The 23167-nt window shown below is 38.8% G+C and overlaps 1 protein-coding gene across 2 annotated transcripts in view; it reads right to left on the reverse strand.

The window, feature by feature from the left end:
• Nucleotides 1-9250, reverse strand: part of ZDHHC20 (zinc finger DHHC-type palmitoyltransferase 20) — a 111037-nt gene extending 101787 nt beyond the window's left edge. Inside the window, exon 1 of one of the 2 annotated variants that reach the window (XM_036747531.1) lies at nucleotides 8833-9250. In XM_036747531.1, the coding sequence (XP_036603426.1) occupies nucleotides 8833-9193 (361 nt within the window). In that variant the 5' untranslated portion in view covers nucleotides 9194-9250. The remainder of the gene's footprint in view (nucleotides 1-8832) is intronic. The other variant, XM_036747530.1, reaches the window with a different exon arrangement.
• Between the last annotated feature and the right edge of the window lie 13917 nt (nucleotides 9251-23167).

Below are 23167 nucleotides of genomic sequence, written 5' to 3' on the forward strand. Positions count from 1 at the left end.
AAGGTCAAATTTACCTCCTTACATGAGGTTCTCCTAATTTATCTTGCTTGTTATCTAGACTCTGAATTTGTATATAGGTATTTGACTCTTTTATACTGATCCCTTTCTTGGATTTTAACTCCTGTGAATTTTCACATATCTCAATTACTATTCTTATTTCTATATTGTAGTTACTTTTTAAGACATCTAACTTGGTAAACACACATTTGCATTTGCATGCCATTAATAATAACTCACACTTTATATATAGCCAATTAAAGTTTACAGAAAACTTTTCTCACAACAACCATGTAATATAATTACCATGTACATTTACTTAAATTATTATGGACATGTTATTGTGCACACCTTTATTTGTAGAACAGGAAGCTCAGAGAAATTGTTATTTGCCCAAGACCACAAAGTTAGTAAGTGGTAAAGTTCTCACATGAGCCCATCTCACTGATAAATCTAATATTCTTTACTTTATATATGTGCTGCCTTTTCTATGAGTGACAGTCTATAGGTTAAGAATGAATTAAAAAACAATTATTTATAAAGTACCTACAAAATGCCAGGAAGGCCCTTTCATAACACAGAATCTATCACATAATGGAGAAGATTCAGTAGAGTGGAAAAAGCAGGACCCCAAATAAATTTCAAGTCTTTATTACTATTTCCTATGAAGGCTGCTGATCAAAAACTGGGTCTTTAGTGAGTCAAGACTGCTGAAGTACTGTGAAAAATTAAAAAGTATAAAGAAATAGCAAAATTTATCCTTAAGGGTCTTTTCAATGTGTGTTCACATAAGTATGGTGTGAAGATTCCCAAGAATTTCCAAAAGAATAGGTTCTTCTGGAGTTCATCTTGGTCTTGGTCTCTATCTCTTGTGGCTGTCATATGGAGCACAGTTCCAATCCAACTAAAACTGATGACAAGGGCTTCCAGCTACTAACTCATAGATGCAGAATCTCAGAATTAAAAGAGACTTCAGAGGTTATCTGATCCAACTGACAAATGAATATTTATAAATCCCTTCTAAAAGATCTACAGCAAGAGATCATTCAGCCTCTGCTTAAAAGATTTCAATTATGAAGAACCTAGTACCTCCTTAGACAGCTTGTTCCATTTTTAGGCAACAAATTTATTAACGAGCTTGTCCTTATATCAAGCTAAACTCTACCTCTTTGCAACTTCCCCCTACTGTTCCTAGTTCTACCCTCTGGGAGTACACAAAATAAGTCTAACTCTCTCTTCACATAATACTCCTTGCAGCACTTGAAGACAGCAGTACTGACTACACCAAAGTATTTTTTCCAGGCTAAACATTCCCATGTCACTATGCTCTAGGTCATCAACTTATTCCACTTCTCTCCTAAGTACCAGTACCAGCTCAGGGGCATTATCCTTTCCACAAGGACCCTCTGGCCCCATCATCAACTTTCATCAGTAGGCATAAAGACATGCAACCTTTTCCAATCAGATCATTGCTTTCACTGCACTCCTCATATACCATATTTATTCCCATAGCCTCAACTGAATTTCAGAAAAAATTTCTTTCACTGTTTTTTAAACAGGGTTCTTCTTTTGTTCTTTAGAAGCCTTCACTTACCAACATCCTTTAACACAGCAAAACAAAATCTATACCCATCTATTTAAAAATATAAGTTCTATAGCAAAATTTTCTTTCTCAGTATTTTACTGAGCTTTCATTTACTGCACATCATTTGTTGCACATTCCTATGTTAAAGAAAAACAACTAAATTAATTTTAAAAGTCTCTTTAAAAAAGTTATCTTATCAAAAAATAAAATTGCTCTGAAAAGTTACTCCTAAATGTTAATTGCTCATGGGTAAGCCAAGCCAATATAAAAAAATGACAATTCTACCTAAATTAATTTACTTATTCAGTGCCATACCAATCAAACTACCAAAAAGTGATTTCATAGAGCTAGAAAAAATATTAACGAAATTCATTTGAGAGAACAAAAGGTCAAGAATATCAAGGGAATCAATGAAAAAAAAGTGAAGGAAGGTGGCCTAGCAGTACCAGATCTCAAACTCTATTACAAAATGGTAATCATTAAAACAATATGATATTGGCTAAGAAACACAGTGGTGGATCAGTGGAAGAGATTAGGTACAAAACATATTATGTACCAGTAGTAGATGACCATAGTAATGTTATATTTGATAAACTCAAAGATCCAAGCATTTGGAACATGAACTCAACATCTGACAAAAACTGCTGGGAAAAACTGTAAAGCAGTTTGGTAGAAACTAAAACATAAACAACATCTCACAGTATATACTAAGATAAGGTCAAAATGGGTATGTGATTTAGACATAAAGGGTGACATCATAAGCAAATTAGGGAAGCATGGAATATTTTACCTGTCAGATGCATGGGTAAGAGAAGAATTTATGACTAAACAAGATAATAGCATTATAGGATGTAAAATGGATAATTTTGTTTATATTACATAAAAAGGTTTTGCATAAACAAAACCAATGCAGCCAAGATTAGAAGAAAAGTGGAAAGATAGGGGAAAAGTTTTACAGCAAGATTCTCTGATGATGGCCTCATTTCTCAAATATGTAGAGAACTGAGACAAATTTATAAGAATATGAATCATTCCCTAATTGATAAATGGTCAAAGGATATGAACCAGCAGTTTTCAGAAGAAATCAAAGCTATCTATAGTCATATGAAGAAGCGCTCTAAATCACGAATGATTAGAGAATAACAAATTAAAACAACTCTGAGGTACCATCTCACATCTATTAGACTGGCTAACATGACAGAAAAGGAAAAGAATAGATGTTGGCAGAGATGTGGAAAAACTGGGACACTAACGAACTGCTGATGGAGTTGTGAACAGATCCAATCATTCTGGAGAGCAATCTGTAACTAGGCCGAAAGTCTATAACACTATGCATACCCTCTGACCCAACAATACCAGTGCTAGGTCTATATCCCAAAGAGATCAAAGGAAAAACAAGGACCTATATATACAAAAATATTTATAGCAGCTCTTTTTGTGGTGGCAAAGAATTGGAAATCAAGGGGATGCCCATCAACTGGGGAGTGCTTGCACAAGTTGTGGTATATGATTGTGATGGAATACTATTGCACTATAAGAAATGATGAGCAGGATGGTTTCAGAAAAACTTGGAAAGACTTATATGAACTGATACAAAGTGAAGTGATCATAACCAGAAGAACAATGTACACAGTATGAAGATCAACTGTGAACGACTTAGCTATTCTAATCAATACAATGATCCAAGACAGTTCTGAAGGCCTTCCAGTTAAAAATGCTATCCACTTCCAAAGAAAGAACTGATAGAGTCTGAATGCAGATTGAAGCATAATTTTTTTGACTTTATTTTTCTTGGATCTTCTTTGTTTTTGGTCTATATTTTCTTTTGCAACATGGCCAATATGGAAATGTTTTACGTGACTGCACATGTATAATCTATATCAAATTGCTTGCCCTTCTCAAGTTGTGGAGTAGGGAGGGAAGGAGAGAATTTGGAACTCAAAATTTTTTTTAAATGTTAAAAATTGTTACTACATATAATTGGAAAAAAAATGAAAAGTTACTCCTATCTCAAGCCATCCAAAAACAAATGTATATCTTGTTTAAAATTAGCTTGACATACTGCAACAAGAGGGGTTAGCAAGCTCTTTTGCCCTGAATGTCACCAAAGAAGCCCAAGGCATAAGAAGAACATGACAAATTCTATTTTCAGAAAAAGGCACGGAGAGTAGGAAAAATAATCTGAACTATGGAGACTTTGGGTCCACTAAGAATCTACTGTATCTCTTGTAGTTCTGCAATTCAGAAACTAGCTGAAATATCACAGTGAGACTGAACAAAAGTAGGTCATATATTGCTTTTGCCATTATCAGTATTAAATGGAAGTTGGCGTTAGGTATTGGAGTGGGAAGGAGCCTAATAAGAGAGATAATACTAAACAACTTTGTTCTGGAGGGACTTGAAACCATCCTACTAACTTTTAAAAGACGTGACTAAAAGGAATGGGGTAACTTTTTAATTCATACTATATCCTTTCTTTTTTTTTTCCACTTTAAAAACTTCTCTCTATTCAAACAATAAGGAAAATATTAACCAAGTCTAAAGTAAAGGACAAGTTCTGTATTCTTGGTATAGGCTAATTCAAAGAGTGATATATGGAAAGAATTTTTACATCCATTTGACAAATTAGAAGTTGTTAAAATATTTTATTTCTGAAAAAAGTTTTCTACAAAGGAATCACAGGATCATAGATCTAGTGCTGGAAGATGACTTAAAAGGAGATCTAATCTGACCCCCTTATTTATTTTGACAGATGAGGAAACTGAGGCCCCCAATGTGACAAAGTGCTTTGTCAAAGATCAAAGAAAGTAATTTGCAGAGCCAACATTCAAAAGCAGGCCCTCCAACTCCAAAAAACTGTGTTTTCTCCCCTGCACCATGACATTTTAGAGATATTTAAATGACAGACCATTTCTAGTTCTGTTCCAGGGTTTTCTTGCCTTGGCAACATTTAAGAATAAGTATCAAATTCTTGATATTCTTTATCTCAAGAATAAAAAAGCACTGTCCTATGCTATGAGAACAAAAATTTCTTGAAACTCCAAGCTTAGTCTTATTAAGAGAAAGGGGAAGGGAATAAGCATTTATTTATATCATGCCTACTATGTGCCAGGCACTGGCACTTTTATAATATCATCTCATTGGAGCCTCACAACAACTCTTCGAAGCAAGTGTTATTACTATCTCTATTTTATAGTTGAGGAAAATGAGGCTGACAGCTTTTGCTTTGTCTGAAATCATGATTAATTTTCCTGTTGTTTTGCTGTTCTCAGTTGTGTCTAACTTCATGAATCCATTTAGGGTTTTCTTGGCAAAGATACTGGAGTGGTTGGCCATTTCCTTCTACAGTTCATTTTACAGGTGAGCAAACTGAGGTAAACAGGGTTCAGTGACTTGGCCAGGGTCACACAGCCAGTAAGTATCTGAGGCTGGATTTGAACTCAGGAAGATGAGTCTCCCCGACTCTAGGCCTAGCACTTTATCCACTGTATCACCTTAGTTGCCTATATCATACTACTGATAATACCTAAGTTCATCTGGGCTTTTTCTTTTTCTCATCTATAAACTGAAGGAGATTTACTAAATTATTTCTAAGCTGCTTTCCAGCTAGCTCTAAAATGTCTATGATTTCAGAGCTGTCAAATGATGGTACAATCAAATACGAAATGACTTCAGAAGAGGGCAAGATCATGGGATCACAAATTGAAAGTTGGAAAAGACCTCAAGGATCATCTTGACCACCTTCCTTAACAGCAGGGCCTCTCTTTTCTATTTGTGCATAGTAACCGCTTAATGCTCCATTCATTCATTCATTCTGTTTGTTCATGGCTTCAAAGAAAAGGTGAAACTTTAGCTGGGCCACAAAGGATGGGGAGGATTTAGATAGGTGAAGTGGGAAAACGAACACAAGAAAATGAGGGCAGGTAAGGAGACAACATGAATAAATCCCTCAGACACAATGTGTAAATTGTATTTTGGGGAGAATGAACAGAACGGGTTTAAGTGGTGATAAATAAAGCAGGTTATGAAAATAACATTCTAGATATAAACTAAGCTGCTTCAAAAAGAATTTTAGATATTAAATCCAAGCTATTATACAACAATGAGACCAATTCTTAGTGATATGATAAATGGACAATCAAGTACAGGAAAAAAAATTCAACAATTTTAAAATAGCACAAAGAATCCTGGCCTACTATATAACATACATGTAGGTTATAAGATTTCCCTACTGCCAAAGTAGAAAGATTACCACTAAGCCATTCTAATTTCTAAGTCATGCTTATATAATTAATATCGGCATATTGCAGAGATGGATCTGACATCCTGGTCACATAAGTTTACTTCAGGCCCTCAAACAAAAATGTATAATTTTCCTCCCATGCCTTATATCTTAGGAGTGGAAAGGACAGCTCTGCAATTCTAAAGTGGTGGTTTACCTCTAACAATCTGAAGAACTTCAATAACTTTTAGTGGTACTACTTGCCATAGGTCCCAATGTTAATGAAAAAACTTTCTTTGAAGAGAAGTAAGCAAGCAGAAGAGCGAGAGGGACAAAGAAAAGAAATCCCGGAGCCCAAAAGCAAATTACAGACAGTTCTCTGCTTATGAACGTACTTTGAAGTTAAACAATCACATTTTCTCTTATCTTAATTAATCCCTTTTTGCATTAAGTGGACCTGATCAATCACTAGTCTAGAGATATGTGTTTCTTGACTAAATTTATTTTATTCAGAGCTCCTTTATAACTGCCCCAATTGTGTTCCTCCTCTGGCTGCTGGTATACCAGGAATCCTCCCTCCCTTTTACTCTACTCCTGCAGCCTGGGAAATGGGATGCTGCTATGGTCCTGCACAAGAAAGGGGAGGGAAGGGCTGTCATCTCCCTGCACTGAAGGAATATGCAGAAAAAAGGGAAAAGAAGCAAAGGAGATGTGTGCCTGATGTTCTGACCTGGACTCCCCAAATGTGTTTTCACATAGAGGTTAGGTTCTAGGTTAGTTTATATTATTACAGGTACTCCCAAGAAGAAAGCCCAACAAAAGCAACAGATAATGAAAAAGAGCACTCTGGAAGCTCAGAGTCCTCATCCATAAAATTAGGGGGTCAGGCAAAACAATCTCTAAGGTCCCTTACAGGAGCATGGTGCAGTGGAGAGAATACTGGATCTGGCATCAGAAGGCCTGGGCTCAAATCCCAGCTCTGCCAGTTATTAGCTATGTGACCTTGGAAAAATCACTTCTCTTCATCTGTAAAATGAAATGGTTGAACTATATCTAGTCCAGTGCTAAATCTATGATCCTATTATCCTATGACCTCTAATAGCCTACAAATCTAAGTCTGTTTAACCCATTACGTGGCTAAAGTAATAACATTATGGAACAAATAATATTGTTGATTAGTATTGAGGATACAGGCAACCCCCAATTTAGGAAGTATTGGGTTTCTAAAGTTTTTTGCAAGTTTGTTGTTTGGAACTTGGCATTTTCTCCTCAACATCTCTGAAGATGATAATCTTCAGTCAGAGGCTCGTTAGCATAGTACCTTGCACATAGCATAAATATTTGCTGATTAATGACTAATTCCCTCCAACCATATTTACAGCCAAATTAAACAAATGACTTAAGAGTCCTAAAAATGAACCAGTCACACAAAAACTCTGAAAAAGGAAATATGAATTGTGATCAGAAGATGCCACCCCCACCCATCATCATGTACATATAAAATATTACCTTAGCTATAAAATATGTTGTATTATATCACAATATAAACATCCAATGAACATAAGGGAGGGAGGTCTATCTGGCTCATTTCTCAAACTTCTCCAAAATGATTCTATAGAATAGTTACAGAATTCAAGCTTCAAGTAAATGTAGTTTAATCACACCTAGAGGCCTTTTTATTCTTACCACCTTAAGCTGCCTTCAACAGAAGGAAAAGAGTAGAAGTGACACCTCCAAGTTATCATTCAATACTTGATTTCCCACCAAATCCCAGTTTCTTTTCTGCCAATTTTTTTTTTGCAAGTCATAACTACTTCCTACACGATCTCAAAAAAACAAAACAAAACACAACACCAGAAAGGCCAGATGAGATGCTCAGAAGAAAAGAACACGAATCTTCACATTTGGGGGGGGGGCGGGGAATCAGTCTTACAAGCATTGATTAAGCACCTTCTCTATAGCAGGCACTGTGCTAAGCACAAGGGATACAAAGGAGAAGGAAAGGGAGAGAAAGTAAGAGGAAGAAAATTTATTAAGCACTTATGTGCTTGGCACTATGTGCCAAGGACTGTACTAAGCGGTGGGGCTACAAAGAAGGAGAGAGGGAGGGAGAATGGGAGAGGGATAGGGTAGAGGAGCGGAGGGAGAAGGAAGAGTTTATTAAGCATTTACTATGTGCCAGGCACTGTGCTAAGTACTGGAGGAGGGGGGGAGACCGGGGGGGAGACCGAGGGGGAGGGAAAAGAGAAGAGAAGAGAAGAGAAGAGAAGAGAAGAGAAGAGAAGAGAAGAGAAGAGAAAGCATTTATTAACCACTTACTATGTGCCAGACACTGTGCTGAGGGCTGGGATACAAAGCCAGAGAAAGAAAGAGGGGAAGAGGAAAGGAAAAGAAGGAAAAGAACTGAACATGTGTTAAGCACTTGCAATGTACCAGGTACCGTGCTTGAAGATGGGAACGCAAAAACAACAGTCTGTATCCTTAAGGAGCCTACAGGAGACGATAAAACATAAAGGGGAACTGGAAGCGGGGAATGGGGGAGATGCGCCGAATGAACCTCAGGCCGTAGCTCCTGAGGACCCCTCCGGGGGCATTCATTCATTCATTCCTTCAACCTCTCTGCCCAGACCAAATCTATTTCAGGGTCCCGCAGGAAGGCTCCAGGAGGTTCCCGGGACCGCCCCTGGGCTGGAGCTTCAGTAGGAGTAACACAGTAAAAACCACAAGGAAGAAGATGAGGGTGACAATAATAACCACTCCCCATCCCTAGCCAGAGGGCGAATCACTCCCCCACCCCGAAGACTCGGAAACAGCCCCCAGATTCCAGCCAGAGGGAGAAGACAAATCTCCAATTCCTGAAAAGCTCAGCCGAGTGGGGGTGGGGGCCGAGTTTCTTTTTTCCTCCGGCGGTGGGGAGTGTGGGAGTCGTCTTCCCCAGTCCGCCTTCCTCTCTTTTCTCCCCCTCCTCCTACCCCCTCCGCCCCTCCCCCTCGCTCTCCAACCCCGGGCCCTCGGCCCTGGTACTCACAGAGGCAGAGCTCCACCACAAAGGTGTAGTAGGACCAGCAGATGACCACTGCGATGAAGAGCACGGGCACCCAGGCCGCGGTCCACTGGCAGCAGCGGAGCAGCCTCCAAGGCGTCATACTGGGCTGGCGGGACAGGCAAGCCCGGGGGTGCGTCCTGCCGCGGACCTGCAGTCGCGGAAGCCTGGCAGCCTGCAGCTCCTCCCCCTCGTCCTCGTCCTCGTCCTCGTCGTAGGGGAGAGCCCCTTCTTCTTCCTCTTCTTTTTCTTCTTCCTCCTCCTCCTCTTCCTCCTTGGCTGTTGTCGTCGATGGCGTGGCCCTTCCTCGCACTGACCTCTTACCCCGCCCTCCCCCACCCCCCATTCCAGTCCCGGCAGCCGCGAGCTCCAGCTGATCTGCGCGCCCGCCGCAGCCGGCTGAGGGGGTGGGACTAGGGCCGAGGCCGGGGCCCGGGTGGCCTCTGGTGGGAGGGGGGAGAAGAGGAGGAGGAGAGAAAGAAAAAGAGAGAAGGGGGGGAAGGGAGGTCGGGAGACGGAGAGGGGAGGGGCCCCGCGCGGAGGGAGGGGGCGGGACCTGCAGGGAGAAGAGGGCTGCGAGCGCGGCGGGGGAGCAGCGGCAGCTTAGGGGTGGGCTGGGGAGGAAGACAACAGAGTCTGGACTACGGTCGGTTCCGAATGCTCGAGAGACTCGCTCCATTGGGTCTTAGGGTCGAATTCCCACCCCTCGCTCCGCCTCAGTGTTGCCTTGCACATGAGCGCTCGTAGGTTTTTTGAACTGGTGTCCTCGCTCGTAAGTGGGTGGCGGGAGCGGGGGTGGGAGAGCACCTCCCTCTGCAAGGAGTAACCTGTGACAACCTTTACTGTGTATCACAAATACCTCCCAAGGGGCTTAATCTCATTTCACTCAGTTGTTTTCAAAGATCTTTCTTTGGAGAGTGGAAATGGAGATTGGAAGGATGGAAGAAATCTTGGTGGAGAACATTATAAAGAAAGTTTTAAAACTCTTATCAGCTTGAGTCCCCAAATTCAAATTGTAACTCGGGAGGCAAGAAAATCAGCAAATTGAAACTTGACTGGAATCTTGCAGATTGGCTCTGATGGAGGGAGGACCAGAACCTCCCAAATCTGATTATTTTAGTGTTGGAAAGTCTTGAAGTACGCAGGCTGTGCCTGTTACCAAAACAGAAAATTCTAGGGAACACTGAGATGACATCATAATACAATGACAGAAGTAGGTAAGGAGATACTCCAAACAGTATTTATATAACACCTCCTGTAGTGTAGTATGTAAACTTTTTGTATTTTATTTAGCTTTTGCCTACTTCATCACTTCCCCCATATTCAGTTGGTGGCTAAGTCTTCAGGTCATTTTTATCATATATCTAATACTTTTCTTGGTCCATATAGCCTCTACCCTAATTCAGGATCCCATCATCTCTCTTGTCTCCTACTGCAATAGCTTCCTGGCTGGTCTCCTGACTTCTAGTGTCACCTTTCTTTAAACAGCTGCCAAATTGTTATTTCGAAAATGTATATCTATCTGACTACATCATACACAACCCCCCATCTTCAGTGGCTTCCTGTTATTTCTAGGATAAAATACAAAATCTTCAATATGATATTTAAAGTCTTCCACAATTTAGTTCTCACCTACGTTTCCAGTCTTATTTCATATCACTCCCCTTCTCATCCTTTGTTGCAGTCGAATTGTTCTGGTAGCTCTCTTCCTCACATGAAACATTGCATCTAATACATATCTGGAATACACTCTCTCTTCACTTTCCCTAAAAGCATAGCTCAGGTGACAACTACCATACCTGATCTTTTCCTGATCCAGTTATTAGCACTTTCTCCCTCTTAAAATTACTTTGAATACCCTTTATATTTGCTTATATACATTTATCTTCTTTCATAGAATAGAAGCTCAACAAAGACAGAAGTTGTTTCTTTTTTCGAAACATGTATGGTCTATGTTGAATTGCTTGCCTTCTCAAGGAAGGTGGGTGGAGAGGGAAGAAGGGAGAGAATTTGGAACTCAAAGTTCTAAAACCCAATTTTTTTTTTAAAAAATTGCTTTTACATGCAACTGGGAAATAAGATATACAAGCAATGGAGTATAGAAATCTATCTTGCCCTACAAGAAAGTAAGGGGAGGGGGAAAGTAGGGTGATAGAAGGGAGGACGGACTGGGGACAGGGGCAATCAGAATATATGCCGTCTTGGGGTAGGGGGAGGGTAGAAATGGGGAGAAAATTTGTAACTCAAAATCTTGTGGAAATCAATGTTGAAAACTAAAAATATTAAATAAATAAAATTTAAAAAAAGAAGTTGTTTCGTTTTTGACTTAGTATTCTCAGGACTTGGTGCAGTGCCTTATTCACAGTAACCTTTATTTAATAAGTGTTGAATTCAATCGTCATGAAACAGACCTTCCTCATTTTGCTGTGATATCAGAGGAGAAATAGCTAACTATTCATTCTGGCTAAGTTCTAAATACTATGAAAAATGCTCAAGACATGCCATATTTTTCCTGAGTTTAAATGTCAAAACTGATGTCAGGGCATATAATGAACAAAATCCTTTCATATTTGAAGTCATAGCTTTTTCCTAAGGCTAGCTAGAGAAAAGGGTTATTCTTTGAGACACAAGTGGGGCAGAGGCAAAGAACAATAGAAGACGAGATGTTATACACATCTTAGGAAGATTCTAAAGATGACCAAAATAAGGTAACAGACACTGAGAGCTGCTTTAGAACTGAACTGCCAAGCATTCAAACTCTACTGCAGAAAGTACAACTCTGATGGGCTGGCATGTTGTTCAAATGCCAAACATAGGTTTGCCTAAAAGACTATTTTCTGGATAATTCATACAAGGCACTTGCCTTGCTCACATGTAAGTCAAAAGCATTACAAGAACACTTTCAAAGTCTTTCTGAAGAACTTTAGTATGAGGCAATGAGTTCTATGAGCACAGTAGAGTTGCAGTAGCACAAAAGAAATGTGAGATGCGCAAATCTAGAGACATCTCCATCCCGAATGTTCAAATAGACCATTTGTACCCACCCTGTGGCAGTGCTTTCTAAGCTTGTATTAGATTGATCAGCGACAGTCGTACATACTGTACCTTGAACCCAACATTGTGATGTCATTGGTCCTCTTGCAGTATGAAGAATGAACAACAATCCATCTGTAAAGCCTTCTAAACCTATCTCTGGCTGACCTTGTGAAATGTGACTTTCTCCATGAACCCTTCCCTGACCCACCCTACCTTGAGCTCATAAGATCACAGACTTGGAAAAGAGGTCCATGAGCCCAGCTTTTACAGATGAACGAAACTGATGAGGAAACTCCTATGGCACTTATGATATTTACCATTTATAGACTCATAGACTCAAAGAAATTTAGAATTGGAAGGGAGTTTAGAGATCAACTAATCCGACATCTTTATTTTACAGAAGAAAAAATTGATTCCCCAAGAGGGAGTGACTTTCTCAATGTTATAAATGTGATTAGTAGTAGAACTTGATAGAAAATTCAGATCTCTGGATTTCTACTGCTACGCTGCCTTTATCCTATGACATAGTTTATGTCTTTGTATTTTCATTATTTGCATATATAAACTATTTTGCTCAGATGGTTGTAGACTCCTTAAAGGCAAGGGTGGTGTCTTATTTCATCTTATTTCATATTTCGTCTGTGTTGCTTTGCACAAATGTTTGTTCAGTGAGTGAACTCACCCACTTTAAAAATTATTCTCAGTCGGGGCAGCTAGGTGGTGCAGTAAGTAGAGCACTGGTCCTGGAGTCAGGAGGACCTGGGTTCAAATCCAGCCTCAGACACTTTGACACACTTACTAGCTGTGTGACCTTGGGCAAGTCACTTAACCCCGATTGCCCCTGCAAAAAACAAAAAAAAAAAAATGAAAAAAAAATTATTCTCAGTCTACTGCTAATGCTGTCCTAGCCATAGTTTCTCTCTTTCCCAACTTTTATTCCTTGACTTTTCCCTCCCCAAGGAGAGTGATAGGGAGATCAAAGCCTCAACAAAATAGTTACAGCCTGTGTAGATTCGGCCCTCTTAGACTTACTTAAATGATTCCCAGTATCTACAATGCTGTCCCTCTACTTGACAATCTTCTTAATGAAATCCTAAACATTTTTTTTAACTAGAAGGATTAATGGCAATTGAGACAAAAAAATTTGCTTTTTCTTTAAAGTATTCTTATATTCTGGACCTTCCAGTGTGTTAAGGCAGCTGGTGGTTCAGTGAATAGAGCATCCAGGTCTGGAGTCAGGAAAACAAGAATTCAAGTCCAGCCTCAGACATGTACTACTTGTAAAATGGAGATAATGATAGAACCTACTTCCTAAGGTCATTGTAAGGATCAAATATAATAATGTATTTTTTAAAGCAGCTAGCACAGTGCCTGTGGTGCTATATAAATGCTAGTTCCTGTCTCTCAAGTCCCAGCTCCCAGTCAGTAATATCTTTTCCTTTTTAAACCTCACACAGCACTTGGTCTACAATTGTTCACTTATGGTTTTATCACACTCATTATAATACAGCTATTTTACATATAATTATATATAATTTATTTATGCATAATTTTATATAACGCAACTCTCATGTATACAACTCTTTTTTTTTTTTTATTTGGAGGGAGGAAGGCAAAGTGTCTGAGGCTGGATTTAAATTGAGGTCCTCCTGACTCCAGGGCCAGTGCTCTATTCACACTACCTAGCTATCCCATTTATACAACTCTTTAAAGTTTGCGAAGCACTTTACAAACTATCTCATTCCATAGAATAGTTCTTTCTGGGTATATTTAAACCCCTCCCCATTAGACTGCGAATTATGTGAGAGTAAGGATTATGTGTCAAGGCAAGAAAAGTGGGACTTTTCACTGTTTTTTCTTTTGGAGCGCTTCTCAGCACTAAGGCAATCAAGTGCCTTTGATTGAGCCTTTGACTGAATCAAGAGTCTTTGATGACCTGCTTAAATCACAAGAAAGCCTAAGTCACATGAGTTTGAGTCACAGGGTTGTGATGCCCTCTGACCTTGAAGAAGCGTGTCTATATACTCTTAACTTAGCATTTTGCTTTGGGGGCTCATTCATTTTGCCTTTTGGTATATCATATTCCAAATTTTCTTAATTGCAATTATTGCCTATTTTCTGTAATATTCGACTGGTTCTTTGGCACTTGATTGCTATATATATCAGCATACTGCAGAGATGGATTTAACATCCCAGTCACATAAGTTTACTTCAGGCCCTCAAACAAAAATGTATAATTTTCCTCCCATGCCTTTTTTCTTGGGAGGCGAAAGATATAGGTAGCTGTTAAGGAGCCTGCCAGCTTTGAAAAACCAGATGTTGGTGCTTCTCTCCCTGGTAACTATGTATGTATTGCTGTGGACAGACAGAAGCTCTGTCTGCTGTTTTGTGTTATTTGCTCTGTTTATATAATTTCTGCTTGTAATTTCTGTTTGTGTTTTCTCTGAAGTTCAGGGTGCTGACTTTCTCCCCTGAACTAAGTGAATGATATATGTATGTTGAATTAAAGTGAGATTGTAAACCCTTTAAAGTTGCTTTCCTTAGAAAAGCAGATCAAAGAACCTGTGCTAGAAGCCCTCCTGTGTGCTGGTGTTATTGGTCTTACACCTCCACAGCAGCTGCTAGCAGCATTGTTGTTACAATGTCATATAATTTTTTAAAAATTTCCCCTAGTACCTAGGTTAGTGTTCCACACATAAGTCTTACTTAAAGGCCCTAAGGACCAGTAATCTCACCAATGTAAATAACACCTCTACTAATGTATATCACTGTGCTTCTTTAATTTAGCTAATGGTCTTCTAGAGTCTCTGTGGCCAAAAAAATTCACCACCCCATTACTTGGTAATAATCCTCTCTCGAACTAAGGTGGGTTAGTGCTTAGGTGACAGCCTTCAGTTCACCTCAAGGTCTCTCTGAAAAACTTTCATATTGATTCTGAGACATGGAAGTCCATTCTCAAAGTCTTTCCAGCACGGCAGGATTGGCCAGAGCTTGTACTCTAGTGGCATAGAGAACCCAAGTTCACCTTCCATACCATTGTGAAGCATCAAGGAAGAACTAAAGCAGAGGTACATATGGTAGGCATATAATTAATATTCTACTAAGTTATTGAAGTTTCAGCCCTGCTTGTCTTGTGCTTTCCTCTTTATATCATGTAATAATGAGTCCTTACCATACCATAGAACTACAGAATTATGGAATCCTCTATTAGGAAGAGTCCCCAAGAGGTCATATGGTCCACACTCTATCTGAAGCATGAAACTCAGTTACTCAGTGGAAATAGCACTTGGATACAAAGTACTTAGAGACAAAGGATCTAAACGGACATTCCAGATCAGCAACTTACCACCTGTGTGATAACTCATTCAACCTCTTTGGTCTGCAGTTTCCTCACTTGTACAACAAAGGAATCATACTAATTGAATGACCTCTAAGGCCCCTTCTAGCTCTTTAATTTATGATGCAGTGATCCATGAATTCCTACAATAATCAACCAACCTCTGCTTAAAGACCTCTAGTAATGAGGAACTTATCTCTCAAGTCATCTTATTCCATGTTAGATTGCTCTGTTAGGAGTTTCAACCAATCTTTAACAGCTAGTATTGGTCCTGATTCTGAGAGGCAGGCAAAATAAGTCTCAATTCCTCTTCAGTAAGATCAACCTTCAAATAATTTAAGACAGTTAAGACAACATCTTAACTTCTTCAGGTTAAACATCCCCAATTCCTACAATCCATTTTCATATGGCTTGGCTTCCAAGATTTTCCTCACCATCTTAGTAACCCTCTTTTGTGCCCCTTCTGGACAACTAATTTTCTTTCTAAAATGTAGCACCTGGAACTTAATGCAGCACTCAGATGTATTCTGATCCAAGTAGAAGAGAGCAAGAGTAGCTCCTTCCTCATTTTGGACACAGTCTACCTGTTAATGCAATCTATAATAGCATTAGGGCAGCTAGGTAACTCTACTGGGCCTGAAGTCAGGAGTTCAAATCCAACCTCAGACATTTGATAGCTGTGTGACCCTGGGCAAGTAACTCTGTTTGCCTCAGTTTCCTCATCTGTAAAATGAGCTGGAGAAGGAAATGACAAACCACTTCAGTATCTTTGCCAAGAAAATCCCAAATGGGGTCAAAAGAGTCAGACGTGACTGAACAACAACATGATAGATTAGCTTTTTATTTGTAATACTATACTTTTGATTAATATAGAATTTGGAGTCCATTAAAGTGGGATAATCTTCTGCCCTATTAAAATGCGAGCTCCTCAAGAACAGAGACCATGTTTTTGCCTTTTTTTGATCCCTCATGGATAGAAAGTATTTAATAAATGCTTATTGATTGAATGACAGTAAAATAATTCTCTTGTTTTGCTCACATTATTATTGGAATATATTGGAAAACATGATACAAAAGTAAAAAATGAAAAAAAAAACTTGTAGACCATACAGAACCCTCATACTATATATCTTGAATACTTCGTTAAGAATAGTGTCAATAAAATTTTTAAAAAATAAAATAAATCTAAAAGTGCTATGAAAAATGAACACTTTTTTAAAAAAAAATCAGTAGGCAGAGTATATGATGAACACCAAATAAAAAGAAAACAAACCTGATAATATTGGAATAGACTGGAAATGAATGATTTTCAAATGAGGTGTTTGCATAGAATCAAACCATAGACTTCTTTAAGTAAACATAAAAATCAATTTCATATTAGAAGAAAGAATAAGATTTGACAAGGCAATCCCAACCATACCAATTTAAACAAATTGTTGATGGCTTAAAATGGGAAATGATTAAAAAACAGATGTTAACACAGACTGTCATCATTTCTTCAGGAACTTTATTCAATGTAAATCAATTGCCACAATAAAAATTGACACCTTAGGCAGCAAACATTTGATTCCTTGCCAAACATAGAAACTTGGCAACCAAGGACAACAGCAATTTAGAATATAAATTTATTTGTAAACTTTTAGGGGAGGATGGTTGCAGATTACAAATATTATTAGATCATAAAACAGTAAGAAGCAGCGGGAGAAAAATGGGGAAACCCCGGCAACCAAGTTTATAGATGGCAAGAGACTCAGTTAAGCCCCATAGAAGTCTACTAAAGACCTTCATGCAGGTTGATATCCATCAACCTCCAGAGCCTTTATTTCATTTTTTTTTTTTACCTTTTGCTTCAATAAGTCTCTGATTGTAGTAGTTAAGGAGTTATTGGCTCCTTCTTGGAGGGATCCCTAGATTTGGAATATCTTTTGATGCTGGTCAGTGAGGGATTTTTTGGGGTTGGTGTTTTTTTTGTTGTTCTTGATTTTCGTTTTTTATTTACTGATCTCTAGCACTTTAGTTCCTGAATTGGGGCTTTCTACCATGGCCAGGCTCTGCCTCATGTTGTACTTTTTGGTGGCCAGCTTTGTTTAGCCTTACTCTTGGTTCCCCTTGATTCCTGTATTGACTTCCATCTCCCACAGTTAGACCCTTCTGATCTTTAAGAGTTGTAATGTTGTATCATCATGCTCCTCTTTGGTATCTAAGGACACTATTAGGGACCTCAAAGTACATCACACTGGTCACTGGTTCCTCCCTGCTGCCTCTTCCTGAGGCTTCCAAGCTCCTCTCCCTGGAGCTTTCTAACCTTTGTGGAGCTTTCTGATTTCCCTGGGGCTTTCGTGGAGTAACCCGCTCTCTTGCTATCTTAAGAAACAGCATTACAGGTTACAAATGTTTTACCTCTGGTCATTCTCAAAGGCTACCTGTATCAGTAAGGCAACTGTCACAATATTGATGGTGACTATGAATATGCCTGTATAGTTCTGTATTGAAGAATATAAGAGACTCTCCATATAGAAGGCAGAAGAAGTGAAACATTTATTCAGACACCAGAGGATCAAATCCCAAAACCAATAACTCCAATTCAACATAGCAGCAATTATATCCCAAAAGCCCACTTTATCATAACAGCAAGGAACTTAAAACACAGTATCACAACAGGGAGCCAAGCCATCCCATAACCTTCCCCTCTGCTGGGGCCTTCCCATACACACTCACTCATAAATCCTAGCTGTCTGCTCACTTCCATCCTCTCCTCCTGAAGTTCTGATAGCAAGCTTAATGTCTACCCTACATACATATGTATGTGTGTGTGTGTGTATGTGTGTATATATATATATATATATGTGTGTGTGTGTGTGTGTGTGTGTGTGTATGTATATACCCTTTTTAGAGCCTGAGGGCTTTACAACCCTTGTGACCTAATTAGCAAAAGGGTGTGGGACTTCCTACAACAAGCCTTTCTTAATCAAGCTTCCCTTAACTAGCTCTACCCCAGACCTGTTAATGGGATCAATGGTCCGGGAAGATCTTTAATCACATTAACACCACACTACCTTGTGCTGATGTTGGCCTTGCTGGTAAGAATACCCTTCCTATTGCCTATGGGCTTCTGGCTGGCTTTTTATACAGTTTGGAGGTATAAGAAATATCTATAATTTCTTGATGCATTTCTTTTTTCAAAAATTATTTTTAACATTCTTTTCTTTTAAATTGAATTCCAAATTCTTTCCCTCCCATCCCTCCCCTGCCTACTGAGATGGCAAGCAAAATCATATCAATTATACATGTAAAATCATGCAAAACATTAGTTATATTGCACATTAGTTATATTGCAAAATAACAACAACAGTAGCAGCAGCAACAATAATAACAGCAATAAAATAAAGCCAAAAAATAAAGAAGGAAAATTATACTTCAATTTGCACTCAGAATTCATCAGTTCTGTCTTTGGAGGTGGATAGCAATTTTCATCATGAGTCTTTTGGAATCATCTTGGATCACCATATTGATCAGAGTAGCCAAGTCTTTCACAGTTGATCATCATTACAACATTGTTGTTACTGTGCACAGTGATTTCCTGGTTCTTCTCACTTCCTGGTGCGTCAGTTTGTAAAGGTCTTACCATGCTTTTCTGAGACCATCCACCTCATCATTTCTTATAGCACAACAGTACTCCATCACAATCATATGCCACAACTTTTTTAGCCATTCCACAATTGATGAGCATCTCCTCAATTTCCAATTCTTTGCTACCACAAAAACCTTCTATAAGTATTTTTGTACATTTAGGTCTTTTTCCTTTTTCTTTGAACTCTTTGGGATACAGACCCAGTAGTGGTATTGTTGGGTCAAAGGGTATGCACAGTTTTATAGTCCTTTGGGCCCAGTTCCAAACTATTGTCCACACGGTTGGACTAGGTCACTACTTCACCAACAGTTTGTTAGTATACTTATTTTTCGCTCATCCCCTCCGGCATTTGTCATTATTTCTGATAGGTGAGAGGTAGTACCTCAGAGTTGTTCTAATTTGCATTTCTCTAATTAATAGTGATTTAGAGCATTTTTTATATGACCATAGATAACTTTGATTTCTTCTTCTGAAAACTGCCTCTTTATATCCTTTGACCATTTATCAATATGGGAATGGTTCTTATTTTTATAAATTTGACTCAGTTCTATACTCAGTAAATATTTGAGAAATGAGGCTTTTATCAGAGAAACTTGCTGTAAAATTTTTTTTATCTTCATTGTCTATGGTACCTTTTAGCAAAATATAGTTTCCTTGATTACCTTGTTTAGTTTTTGCTTTGCCTGAGATCATTATTGCTTGTGTTCTTCAGTTGTTTTTAGTCATATCTGACTCTTTGTTACCCCTTTTGGGGTTTTCTTGGCAAAGATACTGGAATTATTTGCCATTTCCTTCATCAGCTCATTTATTTTATTTTTTATTATTATAAAATAGCATGTCACGTGCATAGCAGAACATAAAAGAAGATTCAAAATACGTAACAATAAATTTTCATTTCAAGAAACCCGTATGATAAATACCATACATGTTGAAAGCTGTCCTTTTCTTGGCTCCCTTGTAATTTTTCTTTTGTTCTCTGCTGTGCAGTTTTTACTTTGTTCTTTTTTCACCTTCCCTCCCTTCCCAGGCTACAATTAAGTGTAGATATATTGTTATACAAATATAGATATATACATACACATATACATATACATATATAGATATATACTTTCCCTAACAAATTCTCCTGATCTTTGTTTTTATGTTTGTGCATATCTCTTGTTTCCTATCCCTCTACTTTACTTCTACCTGCTCTCCTATTACTTAGCCTGCCACTCTCTAAGGATCCCTCCCCTATCCTCCCATTCCCATTGATCTAAGCACACTTCTATAGCTCCCTTTAACCTATTCCTTCTCCCTCCCCTCTAGAGATCCCTTCCTTGTCTTCTCCCCCTTCCCTAGCCCCTTACTCTTTTATTTCTTTTTTTTTATTATTTTGTTTTTTGCTTTTGGAGGGGGGAAGGCAGGGCAGTTGGGGTTAAGTGACTTGCCCAAGGTCACACAGCTAGTAAGTGCCAAGTGTTTGAGGCTGGATTTGAACTCAGGTCCTCCCGACTCCAGGGCTGGTGCTCTACTCACTGCGCCACCTAGCTGCCCCTACTGTTTTATTTCTTCTAAATTTAGAAAACTTTTATATTCTTCTAGATATATATGTACTGTTGTCTCTTAAACCTATTCCTGATGAAACTAGGTTACCAGCACTACCGGCCCTCCTCCCCCATCTAATTCGTCTTTATTGATTCTTCTTGTACCTCATTCATATAAAAAAAATTACTCTTTTTAGCTGTTCCTAAATGGTTTTATTTTTAAGGTCATATCATACTCAGGTCTACCCCAATCTTTCTTATGAACTACCCAATTGCTAATGACAATCTTAGACATATGTACATTTTACATGTATAAAAAGTAAATGGTCTATCTTTATTGAATCTTTTGTAATCAGTCTTTAGCATGTACCTAATGTTTCTCTTGGCTGTTGTATGTCAAATCTTCTATTAAGCTCAGGTTTTGTTTTTTTTAAACAAAGTCTTGAAAGTCTGACAGTTGATCAAATATCCATTTTTTTTTCCATTCAGGATTATGCTTAACTTTGCTGGGTATGATATTGTCAGCTGGAGCCCCACTTCTTTTGCTCTTTGACATATAGTGTTCCAAGACCTGCAGTCCTTTAATGTCTCTGCTGATTGGTCTTGTGTGACTCTAATTATGGCATCATCATATTTAAATTGATTTTTTCTTATTGCTTTTAATATCTTATCTTTGAGCTGGGGGTCAGCTCATTTTACAAATGAGGAAACTGAGGCAAACAGGGTTAAGTGACTTTCCCAGTGTCACACAGCTAGTTAAGTGTCAAAGACCAGATTTGAGCTCAGGAAGATGAGTTTTCCTGACTACGAGCCTGACACTCTATCCACTACACCACCTAGCTTCTCTTTTTTACTTAAGCTGAAGCATAATATATTCTGCTCCAATCCTTTATTTTAGTTCTGTGTGTAGCTTTCTGTTTCAAGTACATCTCTTGTAAACAACATATTGTTAGATTCTGGTTTATCCCTTTTACTATCTGCTTCTGTTTTATGGGTGATCTCATTCCATTCACATTCATAGTTATGAGTACTAACTCTGTATTTCCCTCCATCCTATTTTCTTCTGTTTATCCTTCTCTCTCTTTTTATTCTGTCCCTCCTCAAAAGTTTGTTTTGGTTCTGACCACAACTTCCTTTAATGGCCCTTCCTTTATCCCTTCCCCTCCTTGCATGTCCCTTATTTCCTTCTCCTCCTACTTCCTTATCGGGTAAGTTACATTTTTATACACAACTGGGTGTGTACATATATTTTCCCTTTTTTAACCAATTTTTATGAGAGTGAGGCTCTTTGCTACCACCCCCTCCCATTTCCTCCTCTACTATAAAAGCTCTTGTTTGCCTACCTCTTTTATGTAAGAAAAATTTCACCATTCCATCTCTCCCCTTCCCCTTCTCCAAATGCATGCCTCTTTCTCACCCCTTCCAGTTGAAGAGCCCCTCATCTTGAGCTAGAAGGTAGCCCATAGGTCATCTAGTTCAACCTCCTCATTTGGATTTGATGAAACTGAAGCCCAAGTGACTTGTTCCAAGTCACACAAGTAGTAAGTGGCAGATTTGGGATTTAAACTCAAACTTGTGACTCCAAATTTAACACTTTTCCACTGTATACCACAGATCGTAACATCTCATTATGCTCTTAACTACAGTTGTTCAGCCAGCTCCCAAATGAGTGCTCCCATCCACTTTGTTTCCAGTTTTGTTTGTGAATATTTTGGTATATATTCCAAAGAGTACAGTGAAAGGGATGGGAAGATCTGGGACTTCAACAAGGAAGGGAGGTGAAGAGAGTGGTATGGCAGAGGAAGATGAGAGAATAGATGACTTACCCAAAACATACAAGTAGTAAGTCCTTTGACTTCAAATCCAGGTCTCCATTACACCACATTGCCACCTCCAGCTTGTGTGCCAAGTCCTAAAACAGTTTTTAACCTTTTTTTTTTTTTAATATCCTGAACCTCTTTGGCAATCTGTGGAAGCCTATGGACCCCTCCAAGAAGAACATTTTTAAATGCATGAAATAAGATACAAAAGAGTATACATATACACATATTTATATATACATATAAATAAGTACATGTGTATGTATATATAGATATGTGTGTGTGTGTGTGTGTGTGTGTGTGTGTGTGTGTGTGTGTGTGTTGTATATGCTGTGTAGCCAGAGAAAGCTACATCTTTGAAACTACCAGAGTGGGACAGTGTTGCTCTCAAAGGGTGATGGTCCTATTTACCCATCGTGGGATCCATGAACTAAGCTGGTTGGGGAATTTACTTCCTACCCACACCCATCCCTTAATCCCTTTGGGTTTGAGAAATGGATTTGGGATTTTTGTCTGTTTTGTTTGTCCTTTTCAGTTATAGGTACAGTAAGTGAAGTCCTAGAACCCAGGAGCTTGACATGGCAATTTTGGAGGCTGGGTCCCTGGCTAGATGTTACTGTCAGTCCAGTGAGGACTGGAAGGAGGCTCTGAGAAGCCAGGGTGCCAGGATTCAAGCCCAAGGGGCTTTGGGCTTGGAATTTGAGGGGACTGTGATATATAGGAACTGAATTAAACTGTGAACCTAATCTCTCTTCCTTCTATAGAGACTGAGATGATATAAAGGGAAGATTATGTCCCACAGGTATTGGGAGAATGCTTTTTCTTTTCACTATACCTTTCAAGGAAATATTCCTTTGTAAATGCTAACCTCTTAAGTGGCTGAATGGAACTGGAGTGCAAGGGGTGCATAAAATTGGGAGAATATCATCTGTGGGGGCTCAAGCCAATGGTAGAGAGATTAGACACCCAA

This window comes from Trichosurus vulpecula, chromosome 2 (genome assembly GCF_011100635.1).
Source record: "Trichosurus vulpecula isolate mTriVul1 chromosome 2, mTriVul1.pri, whole genome shotgun sequence".
NCBI lineage: Eukaryota > Metazoa > Chordata > Mammalia > Diprotodontia > Phalangeridae > Trichosurus > Trichosurus vulpecula.